The sequence below is a fragment of the Martes martes genome (assembly GCF_963455335.1).
Source record: "Martes martes genome assembly, chromosome: 13".
Taxonomy (NCBI): Eukaryota; Metazoa; Chordata; class Mammalia; order Carnivora; family Mustelidae; genus Martes; species Martes martes.
Genome location: NC_137901.1, coordinates 38310467 through 38333285, shown reverse-complemented (window position 1 = coordinate 38333285; position 22819 = coordinate 38310467). Strand labels below are relative to the sequence as shown.

Here is a 22819-nt window from a genome sequence, read left to right as displayed (position 1 = left end):
GAATCATGGAACACCACATCAAAACTAATGATGTACTGTATGGTAACTAACATAACAAAAATAAATAAATAAACAAAAACAAAACAAAACAAAAATAGAGAACAAACTGATGGTTACTAAAGGGGAGGTGGATGGAGGGATCAGTGAAATAGATGAAGGGGATTAAGAATATGCTTTTCTTGATGAGCACTGAGTAATACGTAAAATTACTGAATCACTCTATTGTACATCTGAAAGTAACATGCCACTGTATGTTAAGTCAACTGGAATTAAAATTAAAAAAAAGAAATTACAAAGGGAGCATCACTACCAACCTTATGAAAACAGAAAGGATTATAAAGGAATCCTAAGAACTGTGTCAATAAATTAGATGACTAAGTTGAAATGGACACATTTCTGGATATACACAACTACCTAAACTGACTCAAGAAGAAACTGACAATATAAGTAGACCTATAACAAGAGACTGGGTTAGTGATCAAAAACCCCTCAGAAAAACCCAGATACAGATATCATCACTCCTGAATTCTACCAAACATTTAAAGAATTAATAGCACTACTTTACAACTCCTCCAAACATAGAATACTATTTTAAGGAAAACATTCTATCTACAATAGCATCACAAAAGGAAACAGCCATAAAAGAAGCACAAAGTTTGTACTATAAATATTACAAGTCATAGTTAAGAAAAATGTTTAAAGACTGATGACAAATGAAAAGACATCTCATATTCAGTCTGTTATTTCCTCAAAATGTTAATCATGGAGTTACCATATGAATGAACCAATGAACCAGCAATTACACTTCTAGGTATATACCCAAAAGAATCATAACATATATAACACTAACTTGTACATAAATGTTTATAGCATTATTCATAGTAACCCCAAAGTGAGAAAATTCCAAATTCCCATCAATTGGCATAGCCACAGAATGGAACATTATTTGACAATAAAAAAGAATGAAGTATTGATTCATACTGTAATACAGATGAACCTTTAAAAAAGCTTGCTAAATGAAAAATACCCAACATAAAAACCATATATTGTATGATTCACCCATTAAATAAAATGTCCAGAATAGGAGTGTCTCTGGAGAGAAATTGGTTAGTTCTTACCAGAGGCTCTTGCATAGTTCAGCATTTGCTCCCTTGCACAGTTTGTTAGCTCAGTGGTTCACAGTGTGTCAGAAGGCCTGTGCTCAGATCCTGGCTCCTCTCTCTACTAAGGAGGGACCCTGGAAAAGTTACTCACTGTCTGAGCCTCACAAAATGGGTTTCAATCACGTTAGGACAAAAAGAAAGTAGTACCTAAGTATTTTTTTTTTTTAAGTTGGGGCAAGTTCAATTTTATAAAATTTTTCCATAAAATTGCAAACAGATCTCAGAGGACTGTATAAGGAATAAATGGAAATTACATGAAGCACCGCAAGGACTCAGTAAAGTGATCAGTATTACTCTTACTTGATGTTAAATAAGTTACCTTAATAAATAAACAAATGACTATTTAAGTCTAAAAAACAGTTTCTGTCAATAAAATCTACAGTCAATACACTTTTCCCCTAAATGTTTTGATTTGGTGGTTGAGTTCTGAACTACGTATCAGTTCTTATTCCCCATGTCAAATATTTTAAAAGAACTGTTAGTTTACAGCTTTATTGGCTAAAGGAATGCTCAGCTTTTATGTTGTCCCTTTCTGACATTGAACTTTCTCATTCCTGCTGATTTGCTGTCTAAATACAAATAACACTTGAAAACAACTGAGAAGGCTCATTAGCTTTGGAAAAACTGAATATACACTCGAAACTTTGTTTCTTCTCGAAATAAGAGACTTTCTTTTTTTTCTCCCTTCTACTTGAGACACCCCTCTTTTGATTTGGAGACAACTAATTCAGACTAAAGCTCCGTGATCCTGTCCTTAGGGCACCTTTAATTTCAAAGCAGACCAAAGAACCAGCCCCAGCTTTCCAGAGTCACCCCTGAACACACTCAGAGCATATTTCCAGCATTACACAGGTAAGTGATTTTCTAGAGTATATACTCCTTTGACATTAATAAAGCAGTTCCTTCCCAAATATATTCAAAGCCCATGAAGCCTATTTCAAATATTCAAATTAAAATTGGTCTTTATTTCTAGGCATTTTTAAGTAGAAAATATCTCACTGATACTACCAATTCAAATATGAGATTATAGAGTTTTTGTCAGAACGCATTGCTTTTACATCTAGATCCGCTTTGCCTCCTGCTAAAAATTCCAACTTTCACTGACATCAACATAATTATAAATTTGCTTTAAACCACAATGCACAAACAGTCCCAAAATAATAATATGATTACTGGAAATAGTTTAAAGTTTTATGATAGACTTACATGCTGTGGAGTCAAATTATGGTTTCTGAGATCACTTTGAAAATTTCCTCTGTGTGGGGGCTAAGCCAACCACTCATTAAACAGATAAAGTTCATTTGCATCATGTTTCTGTCACTATCAGGATCAGGAATCCATAAAGTCAGTTTGGTTTATAATTATGTATTTAAATTGTTCAAAGTTAAATTTATAAAACAAAATACAAAAACCAAGTATACTTACAATTCTAGCTTAGATTCCTTTCCCCACACGTTCTCCCCCATTCCTGCCTCTATGTAAACTTTTTTAAATTATATAAATCCTTTTTTAATGAATATTAGCATAGTATAGGTACTTTTCAGCATTTGGAATACATAAAGAGATTTTTTTAAATCACTTTTTATATTAGCATGTTATTATCTTGTTTGGATGCACTTAAAACGAATCAACTAAACTTCAGTTGATTTGACATTTTTATTGTGAACATTTTTATTGGTAATCCTTTTTCTTGCATTTATAAATAACACTACAATAAAGAGCCTTGTGCATATATGTCTTTTTGTATGTTTGCCCATATGTCTTTAAGATAAATTCCTAACAAGAGATTCCTCAAGAGATTGCTGGACTGAGTGATAAATGTGTATTTAATTTTTCTAGATACTGCCAAATTCCACCCCAACTTTTTGCATGTCTACAGGCTATGCATGAGACTGTTCATTTCCCCCACAGCCTTGTCAAAAGAATATTGTGTTAATATTTCAATTTTTGCTTATCTGTATTTCTCTTATTAGAAGTGAGTGGGGTTAAGTAACTCTACCCATATTTAAGGGATATTTTCATTGTTTTCCTTGAGAACTATGTATTCATTTACTAGCCTTACTTTTTTAATATAAAGTTTGGGAATTTCTTTCTTCTTAGAAGAACTTCAGGCACTGGCTTATCAACCTTCTGTAGCGTAGGTGGCTAATAATTTTCCCACTTTATCATTTATTTTTTGCTTTGTGTATACTGTTTTGTTTTTGGTTTTTTTTTTGTCATGCTAAAGTGTGTGTGTGAAATGGAACTTATTTTTTCCCCTGAATTTTAAGTAGACTTTTGGAAAACCTTCCTACAACCTAGTTATAAGAAATTCACCCACGTATTTTATTCCTTTTATATGACACATTTGGAAATCACTTTGGAATATAAGCTCAATATATTCCTAAAAGTTTCCCAAGCGTGAGCCAGCCAGCCAGTGCTGAAGCCAGCACCCCACTCATGGCAGGTGGAGGGTGGAGAGCCACGGGTTGTTTCTTGTGTCGTTTCCGTTCGTATGTTCTTAGGTATAAAGACTAGTTGCGTTTTATCAAGTCAGTAAGGTTCCTGGTGCCTCAGATTTTCCAAATTAAAAACCTCTTTGAACGTTGAAAAAATGGGTCATTATTCTTGACGAATAGCGCATTACAGCTCTGGGGGGAAGAATGTCTAACTATCTGGTTAGAAAAAAATCGGCTATTTCTCTAGCTGAGCTTTTTTGAGTGTAAAACATCCATTATTCAGCTGCATAATCGTGCCCCTCCTTTTGGAGACCCCAACAGAACACGGAGCTATCCTTGCGGGGAGACCAGGGTGACACATGAAATGGCCACGGGTTTAGCCGATGGGTACTTACTCTTGCTCATCCCACTAAGTTCATATTTTCCTCTCGGATTTAGAGAACCTGCTATCCCCAAATGGACAGGAAAAGCACGGAAAACAGTAAAGACTCACCACTACTGGATGCGTCATTGAGATTGAGCAGGCCCCCGCCGAGCCCTCGGTAGCTATGGTAACTGTAGGTTCCGTTTCCGTTGATGTACAGCACCTCCTGGGAGCCGGAAACTGCCGAGGAGGAGTACGTGGCCTGGGCCGCCTCCGGCTTACACTGCTTGTCGGCCGCCGCGGATTCGTCCTGCAATGACATCAGCATTTGCGTGACGTCTTACGTCACAGCGCTAGTCCACCTTGACCACAGCTCTCTCAACGTTATCTACAAGTCTGCACTAACAGGGGGAAAGAAACATCTATGGTCAACATTATTAAGTCAGCACATAGGCACATTTTCCACAACTTGGCTAAACAAACAAACAAAAAAGGAAAGCAAAGTAACAATGGGAGACAGACTGGAGGTGGAACAATTTGCACTTTCCAACTGAACTGAAAATGACATGGAGAGAGCTGGTCGCCCTAGCCCACAGGGGAGAGCAACCTAGATGTCCACAGACAGATGAACAGAGAAAGAAAATATGGTATAGAGTGACAGCAGAGTATTATTCAGCCGTAACGGAAGAAGGAAATCCTGACATTCTTTTTTTCTTTTCCCCAAAGATTTTATTTATTTATTTGACAGAGAGAGTGAGAGAGAGAGAGATCACAAGCAGGCAGAGAGAGAGAGAGGAAGAAGCAGGCTCCCTGCTAAGCGGAGAGCCCGATGCGGGGCTCGATCCCAGATCTCGACCCCGAGATCGTGACCCCAGCGGAGGGCAGAGTCTTAACCCACTGAGCCACCCAGGTGCCCCCAATCCTTACATTCTACAGTGTGGATGAACCTTGAGAACATAATGCTAAGCGAAATGAGTCCGTCACAAAAAAGACAAATTTTGCACGATTGTACTGAAGCAGTCAAACACACAGAACAGAAAGTCGGAGGGGGGTGGCAAGGGGCCAGGGGAGGTCGCAGTGGGAGCCAGGGTATAGTTTCAGTCTTGCAGGAATGGCGGAGGCGGGGGGTGGTGCTTCTGGGGAGTCTGTGCACAGCAACATGCATATGGTTGACAATATTGTACTGTACACTTGGAAATCATTGGGAGGGTGAATTTTATGTTAAAAAATTGAAAAAAAAAACTAGCTGGGCTTAAAAAACACATGAAGAGAAATCACAATTTGTAGAAAAACCTTTGCAAACCTGACTTTCTTAAAATCTTTTTTTTTTTTCAGCCTGTGCCTGCCTGCCCTCCACCCCTGCTCCCCTTCCCTCCCTCCCTCTTTATTTCGTGACTGTAGCAAAACTGATTGTAGCAAAACTGATTGCATGCTGACTCCACACTAGACCCATTTCATACATTGTAACAGCCTAAAAAAACCTGAATAAACCAGAGACTTTCCACTTGTTTTTCCTTTCTTAAGCTACCCTAGTGTCTGCAAACTGTGAATCAAAACTTCGTACCATGTCAAGACATAAAGGGCAGTGAAATTAAAATCTGTAATAAATTGTATGTATTTTCACTAGTCAAACAGGTTGACTTGCTCTTCAGCTGTGAGTTTATAAAGTCTAAAATATATACAGTTTATATGACTTTACTTGCCCACTGCATTCTTCATATTTTCTTTTCTTTTCTTTTCTTTTTAATAAGAAAGAGTTATAAACAGATCCCTAGTGAATGCCCAGGTGTGTTTTTGTCATAATCAGAAGTATTTCACAACTTTTAAATTTAGAGTACATGTTTAAAGAAATAGAATAACTTTCAAATACATTTTTAAAAGGCACCAAGTACTAGAAAAAGAGGACACATGGAATAAATAAAAATAAATTAAATAAATAAAAAATAAAATAAAAAAGCATCACCACAGCTATCAGAATTAAGAAATTATGATTTTGTTCTCATTTTTTTGATCTTTGCATCTCTGATCTATTCAACTCTGACCATTACACTTAGACACATAATCTGTGAGCATTTCCTCCTTTCATTTCATAATAAATGGAAAAAATCCTGTGTAAACTGAACTAAAAATAAGAATTTGCCCAGCATTACCTTTAAAAACAAAAAACAAATGCAAACTGACCGAAATTGGTATATGAACTGGAATATCTGATTGTAGTTCTCTCTTGCCATTTAAACCCTGGTAATCCCTGGGAGGGTGAATTACTTCAGAATAACACTTTCCTGGAGAAACTTCACTAAAGAAGAGACCGAGATAGAATCCAATTTTTTTTTTTTTTTTTTTTTTTTGTATCACTGCTCTACTATTTAGACTAGGAAGTCAGAAAGTTCCAGGTTTGTTGTTGTTGTTTTTTTTTTTTTTTTAATTCGAAAGTTACTCTTTGCTAGTTAAAAGTACCCAGAGACAGTGGGTTTTAGAATGGAGATATTGGGCTTTCACCAAATTTAGCCCTCAAAGTAGGGACTTATCCTCGAAACATGCCAAAAGAGGTAGGTTTTTTTCCTGGCACTACAATGTAATGTAATATTATGGATAGTAAGAGAGTTTATTTTTTTCAAAGACTTTATTTATTTACTTGAGAAAGAGAGTGAGCGAGCATGAGCTGGGGGGCAGGGGGAGGTGGGGAACAGAGGGAGAGAGAGAAGCAGACTCCCCACTAAGCAGGGAGCCTGGACTCTGGGATCATGACCTGAGCTGAAGGCAGATGCTTAACTGACTAAGCCACCCAGGCACCTCAGATAGTAAGAGCTTAAATAATCTAAGATATTGAAGAGGATATTTCCAGGAATCTTTTGTTACTGTAAGTATGTGCCATAATAAGTAGGTCTGAGGTAAATAATTATACTAATTATAGTGCTACTGTGAACAAGAATTGTTAATAAAGCAATATTAATGGTACAGGAACATAGCAACTATTACAATCTTAGAAACTGTAACCAACAGCCTTTTAAATGGCATGTTACAATGACAGAGTAAGTGGAAAATGGTCAAATCAATGATGACAGCACCTCATGCAGTGTCCAAAAGTCTTTTATAAAAGTGCAGTGAAATGGTCTCCCATCTAGGAGTGCCAGTCTCCTCCCTTCCTGGAGACAGAGATTATCATTTATATATATATACACATATATACATATACATATATACACACATACACATACATATATACTATATATACATATATGTGAATTATATACTATATTTATACACACACGCACAGACACACACAATCCTCCATAGCAGAACAAAGACATGCCTTACATAATCATTCAATTTAAACTCATTAAATTAGGAAGGCTTATCAGAAAATTGATAGGTGAATCCATGATGTTTACCATGGATTTTTTTTTTATGTCAGTGACTTCTATTTTCTCTAAAGAAACAGATTTCAAACTACGTTCATGGAACTATAAGGCTTCTGGGGGAAATGTCTTAGAATCTTCCCGAGATTATGGGACAAGGACATATGGATACCCTGTCCTGCCACATTCTACCTCTTTACGCAGACTAGTAGACTTTCTTTGCCTTAGTCTAATTCATAAAATCACCCCATCTAAAGTGCATTTTTATAATAAAACCACTGGGCTATGAAGTATTCTTTCTGTAAGGACATGTAGCCACTGAAACTTTGAAAGAAGGCAGAATATTCAATACTTCAAAGCAAATTTAAGGACCTCGGGAAGGGGCTGGCTTCAAACAATTCCACTGCTAGCATAACTTCTCAGATTCCTTGATTGAAAATAATTTAGGCAACGTGATAAAATTTGAATTTCTAGGTTGGCAAAATGGGTGGCTCTTCTGAACATCCCAGTCTATTTTTCTGTGTTTGGAAAATGAAAATAAGATACACTCACAGGAGAGGAGTTTCTTAATGATGAATAAAAAGAGAGAAGGCATTGTCTCCACAATATTTGCTTACTGATTCTTTGTATGCTAGAATTAATTTGTATTACTAAACATGCTATTTTTAAAATTTGCCTTAGTCTTTCATTATTAACTGTTATTCCAAACCACAGTAACTGCATGGAACAGGCAGATAATTAATTCCATTAATAATCAAAACAGGCCTTGTAGGGAGTCGTTTGTGTTCAAACACAGATTTGCATTATTAATGTTCTTGGCAGTCCACTATATATTGAGAAAGAAAACATATGAAAGTCCCAATAAAATCTGGTCTGTAGTATTTTGGGGGCAAAACTTTAATGTAAGTTAATTCACGTTTTTCTTTTGAATGATCACTGTTATTGGTTTCGAAGAGGCATAGATTTTAATGATATAAAAAATAAATATTCCCTAGAGTCACATTTTATCTCTGTAAGCAACTTTTAATAATCATTATTTCCCAAACTTCGCAAGGCTGACAGCTTGCCCCCTGGGTTGCTATGAAGCTTATTTTTAAAAGAAGATAATATTAATAGGTTACAAGGCTGCATATCTAGGCAACGAAATAAATTTTATTCATCAACAATCATACAAAATCCTATCCTGGCTTTTATGAGACATAGTTCAAATTTTCTTTAAAAAATTCCATAAAAATAAGATCACATCGGCAATTTAATGACCACCAGCTGTGCACTAGATAATGCACTGTTGTTTTGATTCAGATTTCTTTGATTAAAAATATACAACAAATTAAAGAAATACTCACAATTACTTCTGTAGGTAGGCTCTGGCCTTATCAATAAATATAGCCTTGATGTATATAAATATGCATTTAATATTTAGCTTGTAATATATACTATAGAATACTCTAGTAATATTTAGGCTTGTAATAGAATGTGTGATTACTTATGGATGGAGGGCAAGATTAAGAATCATTTTAAAGGGTAGACATTGTCAGTCTTTGAGAAGACTGGTTTGTATACTCTTGTACCTTAACCTCAGAAACTGGACAGGGTTGAACTTGAATTTGCAGAACCTGATCTGGTACTTGGGCCATACACATTGAATTCCTAAGTGCAGATGCCTAAGGAATCCTTAACTCAAGAGCCTTAGACACTTTCTCTATAAAAATGAAATTTGATTGATTCCACTTAAATTTTTGACAATAGAGTTCAAAAAATTTTTTGCATGGAAAATGTTTCATTGCCTTTATTATATCTCCTAAGAATTACATTTTTTCTTAGACTATAGCTTCTGCCATCTTTTAAGTATACTTTGTGCTTTCATAAAGTTTTCTCTATAATTAGAAAACTCCAATAAAATTTACTGCTATATCCAATAATCCAGATACCTTCATTCTTTTTGTCTTTTACCCTACACTGCTAGAGCAACTGGAGTTTGCAAGGCAATGTTGCATCAACAGTGAGTTATATTTTTAGCTTATCATCGAGGTGGTCAGGGAACTGGTAATTCACCTTTTGCACAGACCTCAAAGAAGCTTCTCACTGCGAAATAGCAAACACAGGGATAATTTAGGTGTAAGTTTGCTGAGCTTTCTAGACAACTGTTACAAAATGTCTCCTACCTTTACATGTTCTCTGCAGTCTATATGACAGAAGCATTTTTACTTAAGTGACTGCTCTAAATGTCTCCTTTGCTTTATTAGTACAGATGGGGTGAGGGAGTACAATTTATTTCACTTGTAAACTACTGGAAAAGATGCCTACTTTCTAAAAGCTTCTCTTCTTCCACTTGATAGCAAGTGTTCTAGAACTAAGTACATTGCTAAGAGTTTCCATGGAAATTCATAAAAGATCTGAGAGAACCGGAACTTCCATTTAAACTGCTTTACTGCTGAGAACAAAACAAAACAGTCTGCACTTAAAGCAAATGCACTCATCACTTGAGATGATGAGAAGTGATTGATGATGCTGTCAACACACTCACACACACACACACACACACACACACACACACACACACAGAGTAATATTCAGGAAGTCTTTTCTTTCTTTCAGTTAGGAACATTCCATATTGTCTCCTCCCTTGTTGGCCATACAAATAATTAAGATAGTCAACACAGAAGACGATTTTATGCAAAGATGATCCCAAATCCACTAAGATAATAAGGAAAACATCTCTTGATCAAATACAAGTCACCTAGTGATAAGAAGTGAAATAACAGAGACGCTAGATTGTGTTTCTGACTTGAGAAAATGAAACCACGAGATAGCTGTTACCTAGATGTCTGTCAAACTCTCAGAATAGATTATTACATTAACTCCCTTGTAACATAATTTTATACACACTCCCATGATTTTGTAAACAATATAGATTTGAGAACTACTGGCTTAAATAAAACTACAAAGTAAATACAGTCCCTGACCGGGTAAGTATAGATACATGGTTGGCAAGTAACCAAGTACATTGCAAAGTCAGCTCCTCTAAAATCCTTCCTGATGGCCTTGCCTTAAAGGTTTATTATCAAAAATGAAAGTACAGACTTAGCATTTAAAAATTTCAACATTAAGGGTAACACGCTGCTATTTACTTATTGACCAAAAAAATTGAATTTAAAAAAATAAATGTAATTTTCTACAGGTTTCTAACACTCAATTTTGAGTTCCTTTGTTAATAGGACCAAAATGAAAATTTAAGGACAACATCCCTTTGAGGCTCTAAAATTGGATGGCAGTTACAAACTTTTTGGTTAGTGATTTTAGATGATATTGTAGTATTTTTGACCTCAGAAAAAATCAATTTTAACAAACCAATACCAAATTCATATCTTAAACATTAAATTTTAATGCATTTTGGAGATAAAAACTATTTTTTCCTAATCACGATATTTTTGCTTCTCCTGAGGCTTTTGTTGATGTTTTAATATTTTTTTAAATCTAGGGGCACCTGGGTGGCTCAGGTCATGATCTCAGGGTCCTGGGATCCAGCCCCACTTTGGGCTTCCTGCTCAGCAGGGACTCTGCCTCCCCCTCTCCTTTGTCCCCTTCCCCCACTCATGGGATCTCTCACTCTCTCTCTCAAGTAAATAAAATCTTTCAAAAAAAAATAAATAAAAATTTATATTTACAGCAACTCAAAACATCTTTAAAACCATACCTTTATTTGTAATTTGGGCTCTACTGAGTGAAAAAAAAAAAAAAAAGAACTTTCTTAGATTATTTTTCTCTTTGTCCCCTTTCACGTAATATTCTGTTTGGGTAAGACAGTTGCAATGTTCTTCCTGGTGATTCCGTGACAGGCCTAGTGCTAGATATTACCTATATAACTGTCACATTCAAATTCTTACTCCTAATATCAACCTTCCCTCTGAGGCTCATGCCTGAGTAACAGGAAATTCAGGTATGTCAAATTTAATATTTTGAAATTAAATTTATGTTTTCTTTCTTCCAGATACCTCTTGCAAAAATTTTTAAATTAAAAAAAAATAAACAATAACTGTTCTATCACCAATATATCTTGTTCTAGTTAATGCATTACACCAAGAATTTTTCTTCTCCTACACTGGACTTCTCTCAGTCAAACGACACATAAGTCCTCTCAGCATCATCTCGGAAATGACCCTCAATGGCATACATCTGTGAAGCCCCCACTGAGAATACATAATTCAGAGCCCCATAATCTCTCCTTTGGGCTAATGTGATAACCCTCTGGCCAGTGTTTCCCCCTTCAAATCTTGTCCACATCTTCTGAAGCCTATATATATTTTTAAATTTAATTTAATTAACATATAATGTATTATTTGTTTCAGGGGTACATGTCTGTGATTCATCAGTCTTACACAACTCCCAACGTTCACCACAACACATACCCTCCTGAATGTCCATCATCCAACCATCCCATTCCCCCACTCCCTCTCAGCTCCAGCAGTCCTCTGTTTGTTTCCCGAGATTAAGAATCTCATGGTTTTGTCTCCTTCTCTGGTTTCATCTTGTTTCATTTTTTCCTCTCTTCCCTACAATCCTCTGTCTTGTTTCTTAAATTCCGCATATCAGTGCAATCACATAATTGTCTTTCTCAGATTGACTTATTTTGCTTAGCATAATACTTATCTTTTAAAATCATTATCATGTTGCTTTCCCTTTGAAAACTTTGAGATTTCTTTTTTCTTGGAGAATAAAACTTAAAAGTTCCTGGCTTCCAAAGCTCTTCAGAGTTGGAGAATAATCTTGGCAGTCACATTTTCTGTCACTTCCTCTTATAACACTCTATCCTCTGGTCATAACTTACACTGGAAAAAAAAAATCTTAGCAGAGTAGTATTCTGAGCCATCTAAATGTCCCAAAAGGGCATCAATATATAGAAAATTTCTCATAATTTTTCAAAAAATCAGCTCCTGGTTTCATTGATCTGTTCTATGGTTCAGTTTCTATATCATTTATTTCTGCTCTAATCTTTATTATTTACTTCTGCTGGTTTTAGGTTTTGTTTGTATATGTTATATCTGATGATGGTTTGTCATTTAATTTTTAATCTTATTTCTAACATTTTAATATATGTATCTAATGTTGAATAACAAATTAAATTTTTTTCTTAAAGGGTTTTTTTAAAGTTTCTTAGAAGTTTTTAGGTTTTTTTTTCTTTTTTTTACTTTGGTGTGAAATCAAAAAGTGTTATATAAATAAAGCAAGCTTAGATATGGCTTTCATCAAACTAAGAACTAAAAAAGTATCTTCCTTTTTCACACCCTTACTAACCTAAATTCCAGGATAATAAAATATTTTTTCTCCCTAAATCTCTAATACATCTGCCAGCCACCTTTAAACAAAAGAAACAAGTCTTATTTATCTAAAATTCTTGTACTTCTTCAATACACAATTATGTTTATGAAAAAATGCAAGAAAAGCAAATAGAGACTAAAAGATATTATAGGAGAGAGAACAAAGACCTCAACTGTGTGCAAATGGGTTGTTCAATTCTCGGATTGTTATAGACAGAAAGACCTTGAATTAAATACTCTACAGAAGATGGGAAGTCCAAAAAGAACGTCAAGACAATGATAGACTAACAATTAGAAATTTCCCTCAAGGCAAGAACCTACACATGATAGCTATGTCACAATCTTTAGCTATAAAAATATTACAGCTGTAGTAATTCAGAACAAATAAATATTATAGTTGCAACCAAATTCAGAACAAATACTTTTAGTGTTAAACTTTGAGAGGCACAATGGAGGCAGTAAAAAATTTTCTTAGAGAAGTTAACCATTAGCTACTATATAGGAATCCCATTAACATGATGATGTCAGAAGAGTGAGGCTAACTTTGTGCAACAGCCATCTAGAGTATAATCCTGGACAGCCTGAAGAGGTGCACTGTTTTACCTACAGTGTAATCAAGTCTGGGATACACAAAGTTATTGGCAGTTATCAATTCTAGTCTGATATTTATTTTATTTTGTCCACATATAACATCTATGTATTACTGGCTAATGCTAAAACAAACTAAGAGATATTAATGCTGTTGTGACTAATATTTTAGTTCAAATTACGTACAAAACACATGCCACTTTAAAAGATACATGAAGAGTAACGAACTTTCTTTTCATTCTTTTTCATTTCATTTCAGGAAAACACACAGATTTCCTAAAGTACAAGATTAAGCTACAATTTATGTTTAAACTGTGATTAAATTCCTTGTCACAAATGGCTACATAAGCATAGAGCAACAAAACTCAGGCTGAGTACTTTAAAAGAAACCCCTCAAATACTATGCATTTATCCCTGACAGCAGTCACCCCAAATCTTCTCAGTATGATCCTGGGAATTTTCATTTCTGGCTTAAAAAAATTAGGCTCAACTGGAAAACAGAGATTTGAAAATACAATTAAAGTTGGGGGGGGGGGGGAACTGGCCACAGAACACAATTTTCATCTTTTCAAATTTCTTTTTGCGCAAATAGAGAAACTTGACTAATGATGCTATTTCAACACTGATGTTGGGAGGTAATCACAGATGATTTCAAAATTAGAAACAGGTGTGTCAGCATGGTTGAATGAGCAAAATGAAGAACAATCCCTTCCTAATGTCACTCTACATAATAGATTCCTTCATGGCTACTTTTGATGAACATTATGTTCAATCATATAGTAAACATAATTCCATCTGAATTGTGTATCTTGAAGGAGCCACATAATTGAGATCTTAATTCCTACACATTGGGATAAAAGCTTACAGGTTATTATAATTTAATATAATCTGGGTGTAAAAATTACCCATCCATTTTGGTATTTCAAGTATATCAATTATGAAATAGTCAAACTAAAGTAATTAGAAAAGCCATCAAAATGGTGATGCTGGAGTCACTGAGTCATAATGCTTTTATAATAATGCGAAATTAACTTTTAAAAGGAACATGCATGAGATAACATGAAATGAACTGAAAATAATCTAGTGATGAATTTAATACACATTGTTTAAGCCTGACTATATATGGGTATATATATACATAAACAAAATACAATGTTTTTTGTTAATATTCCTCTCCTGAATAGTACTGTTTCTGTTACTTATAACTCAGTTATGTAAAGTGTTCTGATCTACCATGTTGGCTGTGGTGTAGGGTATATAGTAAGAAAAGAAATAGCACCATTAGTGTATTTCTGCATACATCACATACAAAATACACAATTTTATTCCCATCTATGATGAAAAACTAATTTGTTGTTCAAGAAGTCACTAATTTTTAGGAGTTCTCTAACTTCTCAAAAATATACACAAGTAACCCCATTACTGTTCTTGAACACTGCATATATTTGAAGTAGTGGTATTATCTTCCTTAAGATGCTGGATTATGTTATCCTACTCCATAATAAATCTTGGTAAAAATAATATAGTTACATACGCAAAGCTTCTCTTTGCGTTTGCTACTTTCTATGTTGAATTTTCCTGCAAGATCTCAGTTGTGTTTATGACTCATCTATCCCTTCTACACCAAAGACCTCTAAATCTCCATCTGTAATTAAGACCTTTCCCCGAGTCCATATTTTCAACTACCTAATGGACATAAATACTTGCATACCCCACAGGTGCTTCCCAATCAGTATGTCAAAACTGTACACTTTCTTCTCACACTCTCCCTTCTGTAGCCATAATTTGCTCTGCCTCCTGAAGTCCTGACTTCTATTAGTGATACCTCCATCCAGTCTCCTGAGCTAGAGACCTAGGCCATATTGAACAAGCCTGCTTTTGATGACCTCATATGTACAGAACAGGATGAAATCTTACATGATTCTTTAAACAATGTTCTATTGAATATCCTATTTACTGGGCTACACAACCAGCTAGGTGCTGGGGCAACTTCATCAGATAAAATAGACTAGATCCCTGCCCTCAAGGGGACCTACAGAGGTATGGGAGGAGGAGAAACTAGTCAAGAGGAAGACATGAAAGCTATAAGATATAGTAAGTTCAGACAGTGTTAACCATTAATAATGAAAGAAAATAGAGTAATGTAAAAAAATCATTGGAGATGGGTGCCCAAGATGGAAGGCCTTTCTGAGAAAAGTATATAAGCCAATAAGCTAAAAATAATAATTAAAAAAAAAAAAGGCGGTCATATGAACATATGGGGGAAGTGTGTGTGTGACCATTGCACAGAAATCCATCCTGCACTGGATACAAAACATTCTTCATCCCCAAAGATCTCTACGATTCCTCAGATTTTGTTACATAATGTCACGTTAAGTATTCACATAGCTTAGACTAGAACTTGCCTTACAACAAAACATTTAAACACACATTTTTGCTACTGAAGTGAATATTCTCATCCCCCCACCCCCTTCAGATGTGCTAAGAGAGCTCCCTGAGAGTAGAATCACTACGAAGTTAGTTCCCTTGCTCTCTGGATGCTGAATTTGGCCAATGGGAAGCCCAGGCGGGATTCAGAGGTAGAGAGATGGGAGTGTGTGGGGTTTTGAATCCCTCAGGCAGCCTCTCCTGCCCTGCTGTGCTCTGGTGCAGCTTTGTTGTACTCCTCTCCCTTGAACCTGGATCCTACCAACTAGTCCCTCCGTCAGGGCTTGGGTTTCGGTCTGGTTCTAACAGGTCTGGTTCTAACAGTTCCCTTCCGTTGCTCCTCCAAGCTTCTCCACTTGCTAGTCTTGCTTCCCCTCCTCAATTGCAATTCCTTAGGCCATCCCACACCTCTGTAAACAGTCCCACTGTTAAATAGTCTTCAATAGTCTTTGGAATCTGCTCTGCCTGCCCTGCTGGGTCCCAGAATGACACAGTGTTCACTATTGAACCAACCAGGGAACAGTGAATATACTTTATCTAAATTTATATTCCCTTGGTATTAAAATATGTTTTTCTTTCCTGTTGTTTGTATTCCAAGACACTGTTTCTAACTGGCTAGTATTCTAAGCCTCTAACAGTAATTTTCCCCAGATTCTCACACACGTATACAAAACCCCTTGGAACATCTTCCATATTATCAAATCCACCCATTGTCCCATCAGTTCTGTATTCCTCCTGGACACTCCTCTCCTGGAACTCTAACTTCTTATTCTAATCTGGAAAGATTCTTCTCCAAGGCCGCCTCCTTAGCGTCACTCCAGATACTCTCCCAGCCTCCACTCCCGCTTCTACTTTGGGTCTCCTCTTCTTGGATTCAGTGACTGCTACCTTGGTTTGTGTCCTTGTTTCAGTGGAGAATATTTTCCAATAACTTTCTGAGAAAGATTATTAGAAGATATATACCAGAAAATGATCTTAAACTACTTTTACCCTTATATTTGATAATTTTGCTGGCTATAGAATTGTCTTTAGAATTTTCTAGGTTTTTACTACCATATATTTTAGTGTGGAGGGCAGTTTTTGTTTGGTGATGTTTGGCTTTCTAATTTTTTTATGTGCCTTTTTTTTTTTTTTTCTCCGTGAGTATTTAAGATTTTCTTTTCAGCTTGTGTGTTCTGAAAATTTCATGGTAATGTGACTGACTCAGATCTTTATTTGCATTTACTGTCCTGACAACTTTATGGGGTTTCGATCTGGCAGTGCACGTTATTTAGTTCTGAAAGTTTTGTTGTTTTTGATCATTTCTTCATATTTTCTCTTTCTCTTGACTCTAATTAGCCAGATGTTGTCCCTCCTAGATTGATCCTCCTTTTTAAAAAACTTTCTCTTTAATTTTCCATTCTGTGTCTAATTTTTAAAGTTTCTGCATAATTTCCCAAATGATCTTCCAATCCTTAGAACAATTTTGACTATCATATTTTTTTATATTCCAAGAGTTTGATTTTGTTTATTGTTCTTTTCCATGTATTCATTTCTTATTTCAAGGAAAACCCTTTTTAAAAAATCTGAGAATCTGGATTATGTTTTGCCTCAAAATTTTCTTCTGTTCTTTGCTTTGCTTCTGAAATCTGGAGCACTAGGATTCATAGTTATCTTCCTCTCTGGATCCTCAATTTCTAAAGAAGATTTCCCATTTTCTGAATGGAAGAAATTCTTAGGCTATCTCCATTCTTGGAGCTAAAATGTGAAAAGGGCTTTAGTAGAGATACAGAGATTTCAGTTTGAAGAATTTATTCTGCCCATTTTCAGTATATGGTTCCTGCTATTATACCTGACTTGCCAGGGCTTAGAGCTTTTTGCCTTTATTTCTCTGCAGGATAAGCCTCTCATCTCCTTCTTGGGGGGTCAGAGGAAGAGATCCTGTGGTAACACAGTATTGGGGAGGGGACCAAGTGTCTAATAACTTCTCAGACCTACTGAGCCAATTCTTCTGTTTGCATATTCACGCTTCTCCACTTTCTGGAATACCTGGTGCTCTTAGTTCTCAGACTTTCATGGTCTACACAGACTGGTTTCTTACTGGTATCTCCCTACTATCATTTGCATGTCAGATTTCCATTTTCCTTTCCTGAATCCTCCCCATTCTGTATCTCCTCGTAGGACTAACCTCTTTACATTCATTTACAATTATTTTAGTGGGGTTTTGGAAGGAAGCACAGATAAAGACAAGGATTCACTTTGCCATGTCAAAAGACATGTAGAATTTCAAACTTTATATACCTAAGATGACAGGTAAGAAAACTTCAGGATGTAATACAATATGTTTAGGATTAGGATCTTTTAGTCTCAGATTCTTGTCATTCGGAATGGTTTGAATACATGAGATGGCAAACCACCTTAAAGTTTTGTTTGATAGAAAAGGAAAATTTTAGGGGCGCCTGGGTGGCTCAGTGGGTTAAGCCTCTGCCTTCGGCTCAGGTCATGGTCTCAGGGTCCTGGGATCGAGCCCCGCGTCGGGCTCTTTGCTCAGCAGGGAGCCTGCTTCCCCCTCTCTCTCTGCCTACTTGTGATCTCTGTCAAATAAATAAATAAAATCTTTAAAAATAAAAAAAGGAAAGGAAAATTTTAAACATGTGACTAGAAAGATCACACTGCTGCTATCGTAAGGGCATTTTAAGTCATTAAGGTTGACAAATATTTTGAAACTGGTTAAAAAGTGGTAAGAAACAACTCATGCTAAACTTACCTCATTTTCTTTGTGGAAAAAACAAAACTTAAAAATACAGATCATGGTGATTTTCTAGACACAGAACAAAGCACATGACGAAATAAAGCAGGGGTTGCTGAAAGAGAGCAGCATGAGGATGGTTCACATCTAACAGAATGACCACATCCAAAGACGGGTGGATGGGTTAGAGAAGCTAGAAGAGAGGTTTTTAGAAGGCATGTCACAGAGTTGTGCTCTAAGCCTGTTCCATTCAGCATGTAAACGGAGACACATCAGTGTATTGATGGGATATGGAACAACTTGGGTGATAACAAGAAACAGGATGCAGGATGGGAAGAAGGAGGGCGAAGAGAAAACAATATACAAAGTCAACAGCAACAGGATTTGAACAACTTCATTACAGGCTGATATTTTATACAATGAATTCAAGAGGGCTGAAAGTAGAGCCTTAAACTTAAGTCCAAAATATTATCTATCCACACAAAGTGGGGAGGAAGTTTTGTAATATTAGCATCTCTGAAATGATGTACAGATATAAGTACCTTCAATCGTTTGTGAAAATATTTAATGAGGGCACCCAATGGGCAAGACACGGCAGCTGTAGTGAGTGATTACAGAATGAATGCCCACTTCCTGTGAACTCACACAGGAGCACGGGAAATAAGTAATACTTCAGAATTATTGATTATAATTGACTGAAGTATAACAAAAGAGGATATGATATGCATATGCATATGATATGGAAATGCATATGAAATGCATATGATAAGGAAACTAATGTATAGACAATTAGACAAATTATCTAATGCTATCTTAAGTTGCATTGATAAAACTCTATAAATCCTAGAATGTTGAACTGCCTGCATTTAATTATTCCTTGAATAAAGAATGACACTAAAGAGAGAAAGAGAGAGAGAAGGAGAGCTAAATATATTACCAGATAATACTTAGCATTGACTACATGCCAGGAACTGTGTTGTCATATTATCTTAATCCACAGGACGTCCCAATGAATTACATATTATTAAACTCTCATTTTACATACTGGAAAAAGAGAGGCACAAAGTTTTCTAGGTGACTTCTCCAAGTTCACACAGCTGTTAGTATTGAAACCGAGCTCTAAACCCAGGCACTCCTGATGCTGGAGTTTGTGGGCTCACCCAAAATGCTATGCAGAGCAGGTCAGAGCCTCCTGAGGGCCACGGATAACCTAAACCTATCCAGGCAAGAAAAACCAGGTTGCTGGAAGATCTCAAAACTTTAGAACGAACTTAAAGGAACTGGGGATATTTCACTAGAGGACACAAAGAGTAATATTCATTTGTTCATTCACAGGGAATGATCTTTATCAGGCTTAAGCTGTCAAATACTGCTGGGAGCCCTTTCACAGCTGGCAGGGAAGTGGTGTCCAAAGCAGATCTTACCCACTCAGTGTAGCACAGTATAAGTTAATGTTGTCAGGCAATTAAGACACAAAAGGCAAAAAACAAACATGGCTAGTGATATCATTTTAATATTCCATGCTTATCTATTTAAATGTGAAACAATGTGACAGTAGAATTGATAAATTTTCCAAATAAAAAAATGTTCTATTTTCATCTGCTTATTTAATAAACAATACTTACTCCAATGAACACTACATACGAAGAATTTTTTTTTTGGTATGCCTCGTACTAAATATATTTTTAGGTTTATCTTCATATGTTTATAGGCAAAAATTCAAACATTTTTTTTCATCTTTTAAAATTTGTAATTGCCCTCAACTCTAGCTTCAAGGACAAATGACATTCAATTATGAAGGAAGGGGTGTTTAAATTCTAAAATAGCCTTTAAAATAAAATAAAGTGAAAAATAATGGAATCACATAAGGCCACTTCATCATGAATTCAGCATGATGTTCACTTCAAAATTTCCCTTTGATGGGATTTGCTGTTTGTTTTAACCCAGGCACTGTGCAGGAGGCTGGATTTGCTGATAAGCAGTTTTTTCATTTCAGTGCAAAATCAGCAAGGTGATTAATACTTTTAATTTCCAGAAGCCTAAATTATGCAAATGAACGACAACTTTCTTTCCTCTTCCTTCTCCCTCCTTTGTGGGCCTTCCCTCGCAAAGGGAAGATAGGATAGAGTCCAGTGTGTAAACGAGTAAAGAGCTGGGAAGAACGCTCCGTTGCCGGTCAGCCATTCATCTAGGGTTGCTGCCAAATGCTGGCCCAGCCCTCAGCCTGCTTGTCTCCGGGTGTGTTTGGATGAACAAAGGCACACAGTTCTATCGGCCCTGTGGAAGCCATCTAAACAGGGCCGTGTTAATCTTTGTACAGCTTTTTGAGTAATGCAGAATTAAATGCCGTATAGGTATTTAACACCACCACCACTTAAAAGAAAATAGGATCATCTGAAACTCTGTAGAAGGGCTAATTAAAAATGAGGCCTTCGTTCTAACCTGTGCCTTTTGGGGTTTGCATAACGAAGGCTACCTCTCTCGCTCCTGCCATGGCTTTAAAATGCTTCCTGAGCTGTGGGCTTTTGAGATGATTTATGCCAGGAATCCTTCCCTTTAAATGAATTAATTTAGTTGTTTAGTTGTTTGCCTTATAAATGTCTTTTAATTCTAGTTTAAGGACTCTGCCTCCCCCCCACCCCTTTTTTTTTAACTAAACATGTCTTTGCTATGACCAAACATAAATAATGTGTTTACTTATTTGGGGATCCAGAGGCTTATCTTCTCTTGAACTTACCTGAAACAATAGGCAACTCAGTTCAAAATGAATACTGATAAATTCATTTTGAGTGGGGAAAAAAAAAATCGGCCCGTTGTTCCCCCTTCATGTTCCGCAGCAAGCAAGGCTGTTGGTTCCAAGTAGCTCACAGAAATCGCAGAGAAAGTTAGAATTTTAAAAAGGAAGTGAACCTTAATTCAGTGGTTAGGAACAAGGGTCATAATTCAGCTTGAGTTTGATTTATATTCGTATATTCTGGCTGATATATATTCATATGCTTCAAGTATTCTCATGATATATGTTATTTTTAATACAGCAACTATCCTCTCAAGGGCAAAAACCACATATTCTTTCATGTTAAAATACAGAAAAAGAAAAGAATCAAATCTAAATAGCTTTCTTATTCCTATTCTTCTAACAATATTTTCTATTCTAATGTCAAAATGTGGAAAGGAGATAGTATATGCATATTTGTAGAAGTTGGAATGGGTAAAAGATCTAAAGACTATCTTATTTCTCACCCTAATTCTTTTTTTCAGAGGATTAGCAAAGCTTTAATTTTTAAAGCAAAAATGTTGGCATGTACGCTTGGGTTATAAAAGACTCAGCTAATATGAAGTAAATCAAATGTCCTGGGGCGCCTGAGTGGCTTAGTCTTTAAGCATCTGCTTTTCGGCTCAGGGTCCTGGGATGGAGCCCTGCATTGGGTTCCTTGCTCTGTGGGAAGCCTGTTTCTCCCTCTCCTACTCCCCCTGCTTGTGTTCCTTCTCTGTGTTTCTCTCTGTCAAATCAATCAATCAATCAATCAATCGATGTTTAAAAAAAAAAAAGTCCTGATATGCTATAGGTGGCACACTCAAATGTTTCTAGGTACCCAGTGAAGTATGTAAATGAGAGAAGGGTCAGACTATAGGACAATGAGAAATTGTGGGGACAGTGCTTAATTCCAGAGCACATGTCGCCTCCCTCCAAAAAAGGGTTCAAATCCAAACATTTCCAGCAGCGTTTAGGCCAAATAAGCACTTCCGTGGTCTGCTCCCATTTGTCATCCCCCATATACTTTTGAGATTACACACACACACACACACACACACACACACACACATATATATATATGTATGTATATATCTATCTATCTTCTGAAAAGAATTGAGAATCATTGAGAAATGATTCATTTCACTTTAATTTTTCTTTCTCTTCAGAATACTGAGGCAGTGTATTCCTGACCCATTGAAGCAAGTCATGAGTTAACAATGCAGGGCTCTACTGAATTATTCCTGGAAATACCTATAAGACCTAATGAGTATATCAAGATGAAATGGGCCCTGAGGCCACAGCCAGAGCTCAGCCCCAGGTTCCCCCTCTGTGCTTCATGGACTGAGGCTTTCGAGCTCCTGATACAACAGCCTCCACGGCATTTACTTCACGTCTGAGGTCCGAAAAACATGGGAGTCTGATGTGTCACAAAGACAGAGAACAGATCCTTTCCTCCTCCTGAGGCCGTTGCTCAGGAAGAGATTAGGGGAAGGAATTTGAGGCCAGGCAGCCCTGATGTTTAGCCCCTCAGTGCTGGCAGGGGTGAATGTGGGCTATGGGGTGCTTGTCTTCGCATGAAGATACCTCAACTTTTCAGAACCTGCCTTGAGTGGCCATCGCTATAATTAATAAATCACCGCCAAATTTTCTGTTGTGCTTTCAATATGAAAAGAAAAACA

General features: G+C 36.4%; 1 protein-coding gene across 5 annotated transcripts in view; it reads right to left on the bottom strand.

Moving 5' to 3' along the window:
• The window catches only part of NOL4 (nucleolar protein 4), a gene marked incomplete at both ends in the record, with an annotated part of 415641 nt that overhangs the window by 57134 nt on the left and 335688 nt on the right, over positions 1 to 22819 (bottom strand). For all 5 annotated transcript variants that reach the window (XM_080821656.1, XM_080821654.1, XM_080821655.1 and 2 more), the window contains one exon: positions 4095 to 4275. In XM_080821656.1, coding sequence (XP_080677782.1) covers positions 4095 to 4275 — 181 coding nt within the window. The remainder of the gene's footprint in view (positions 1 to 4094; positions 4276 to 22819) is intronic.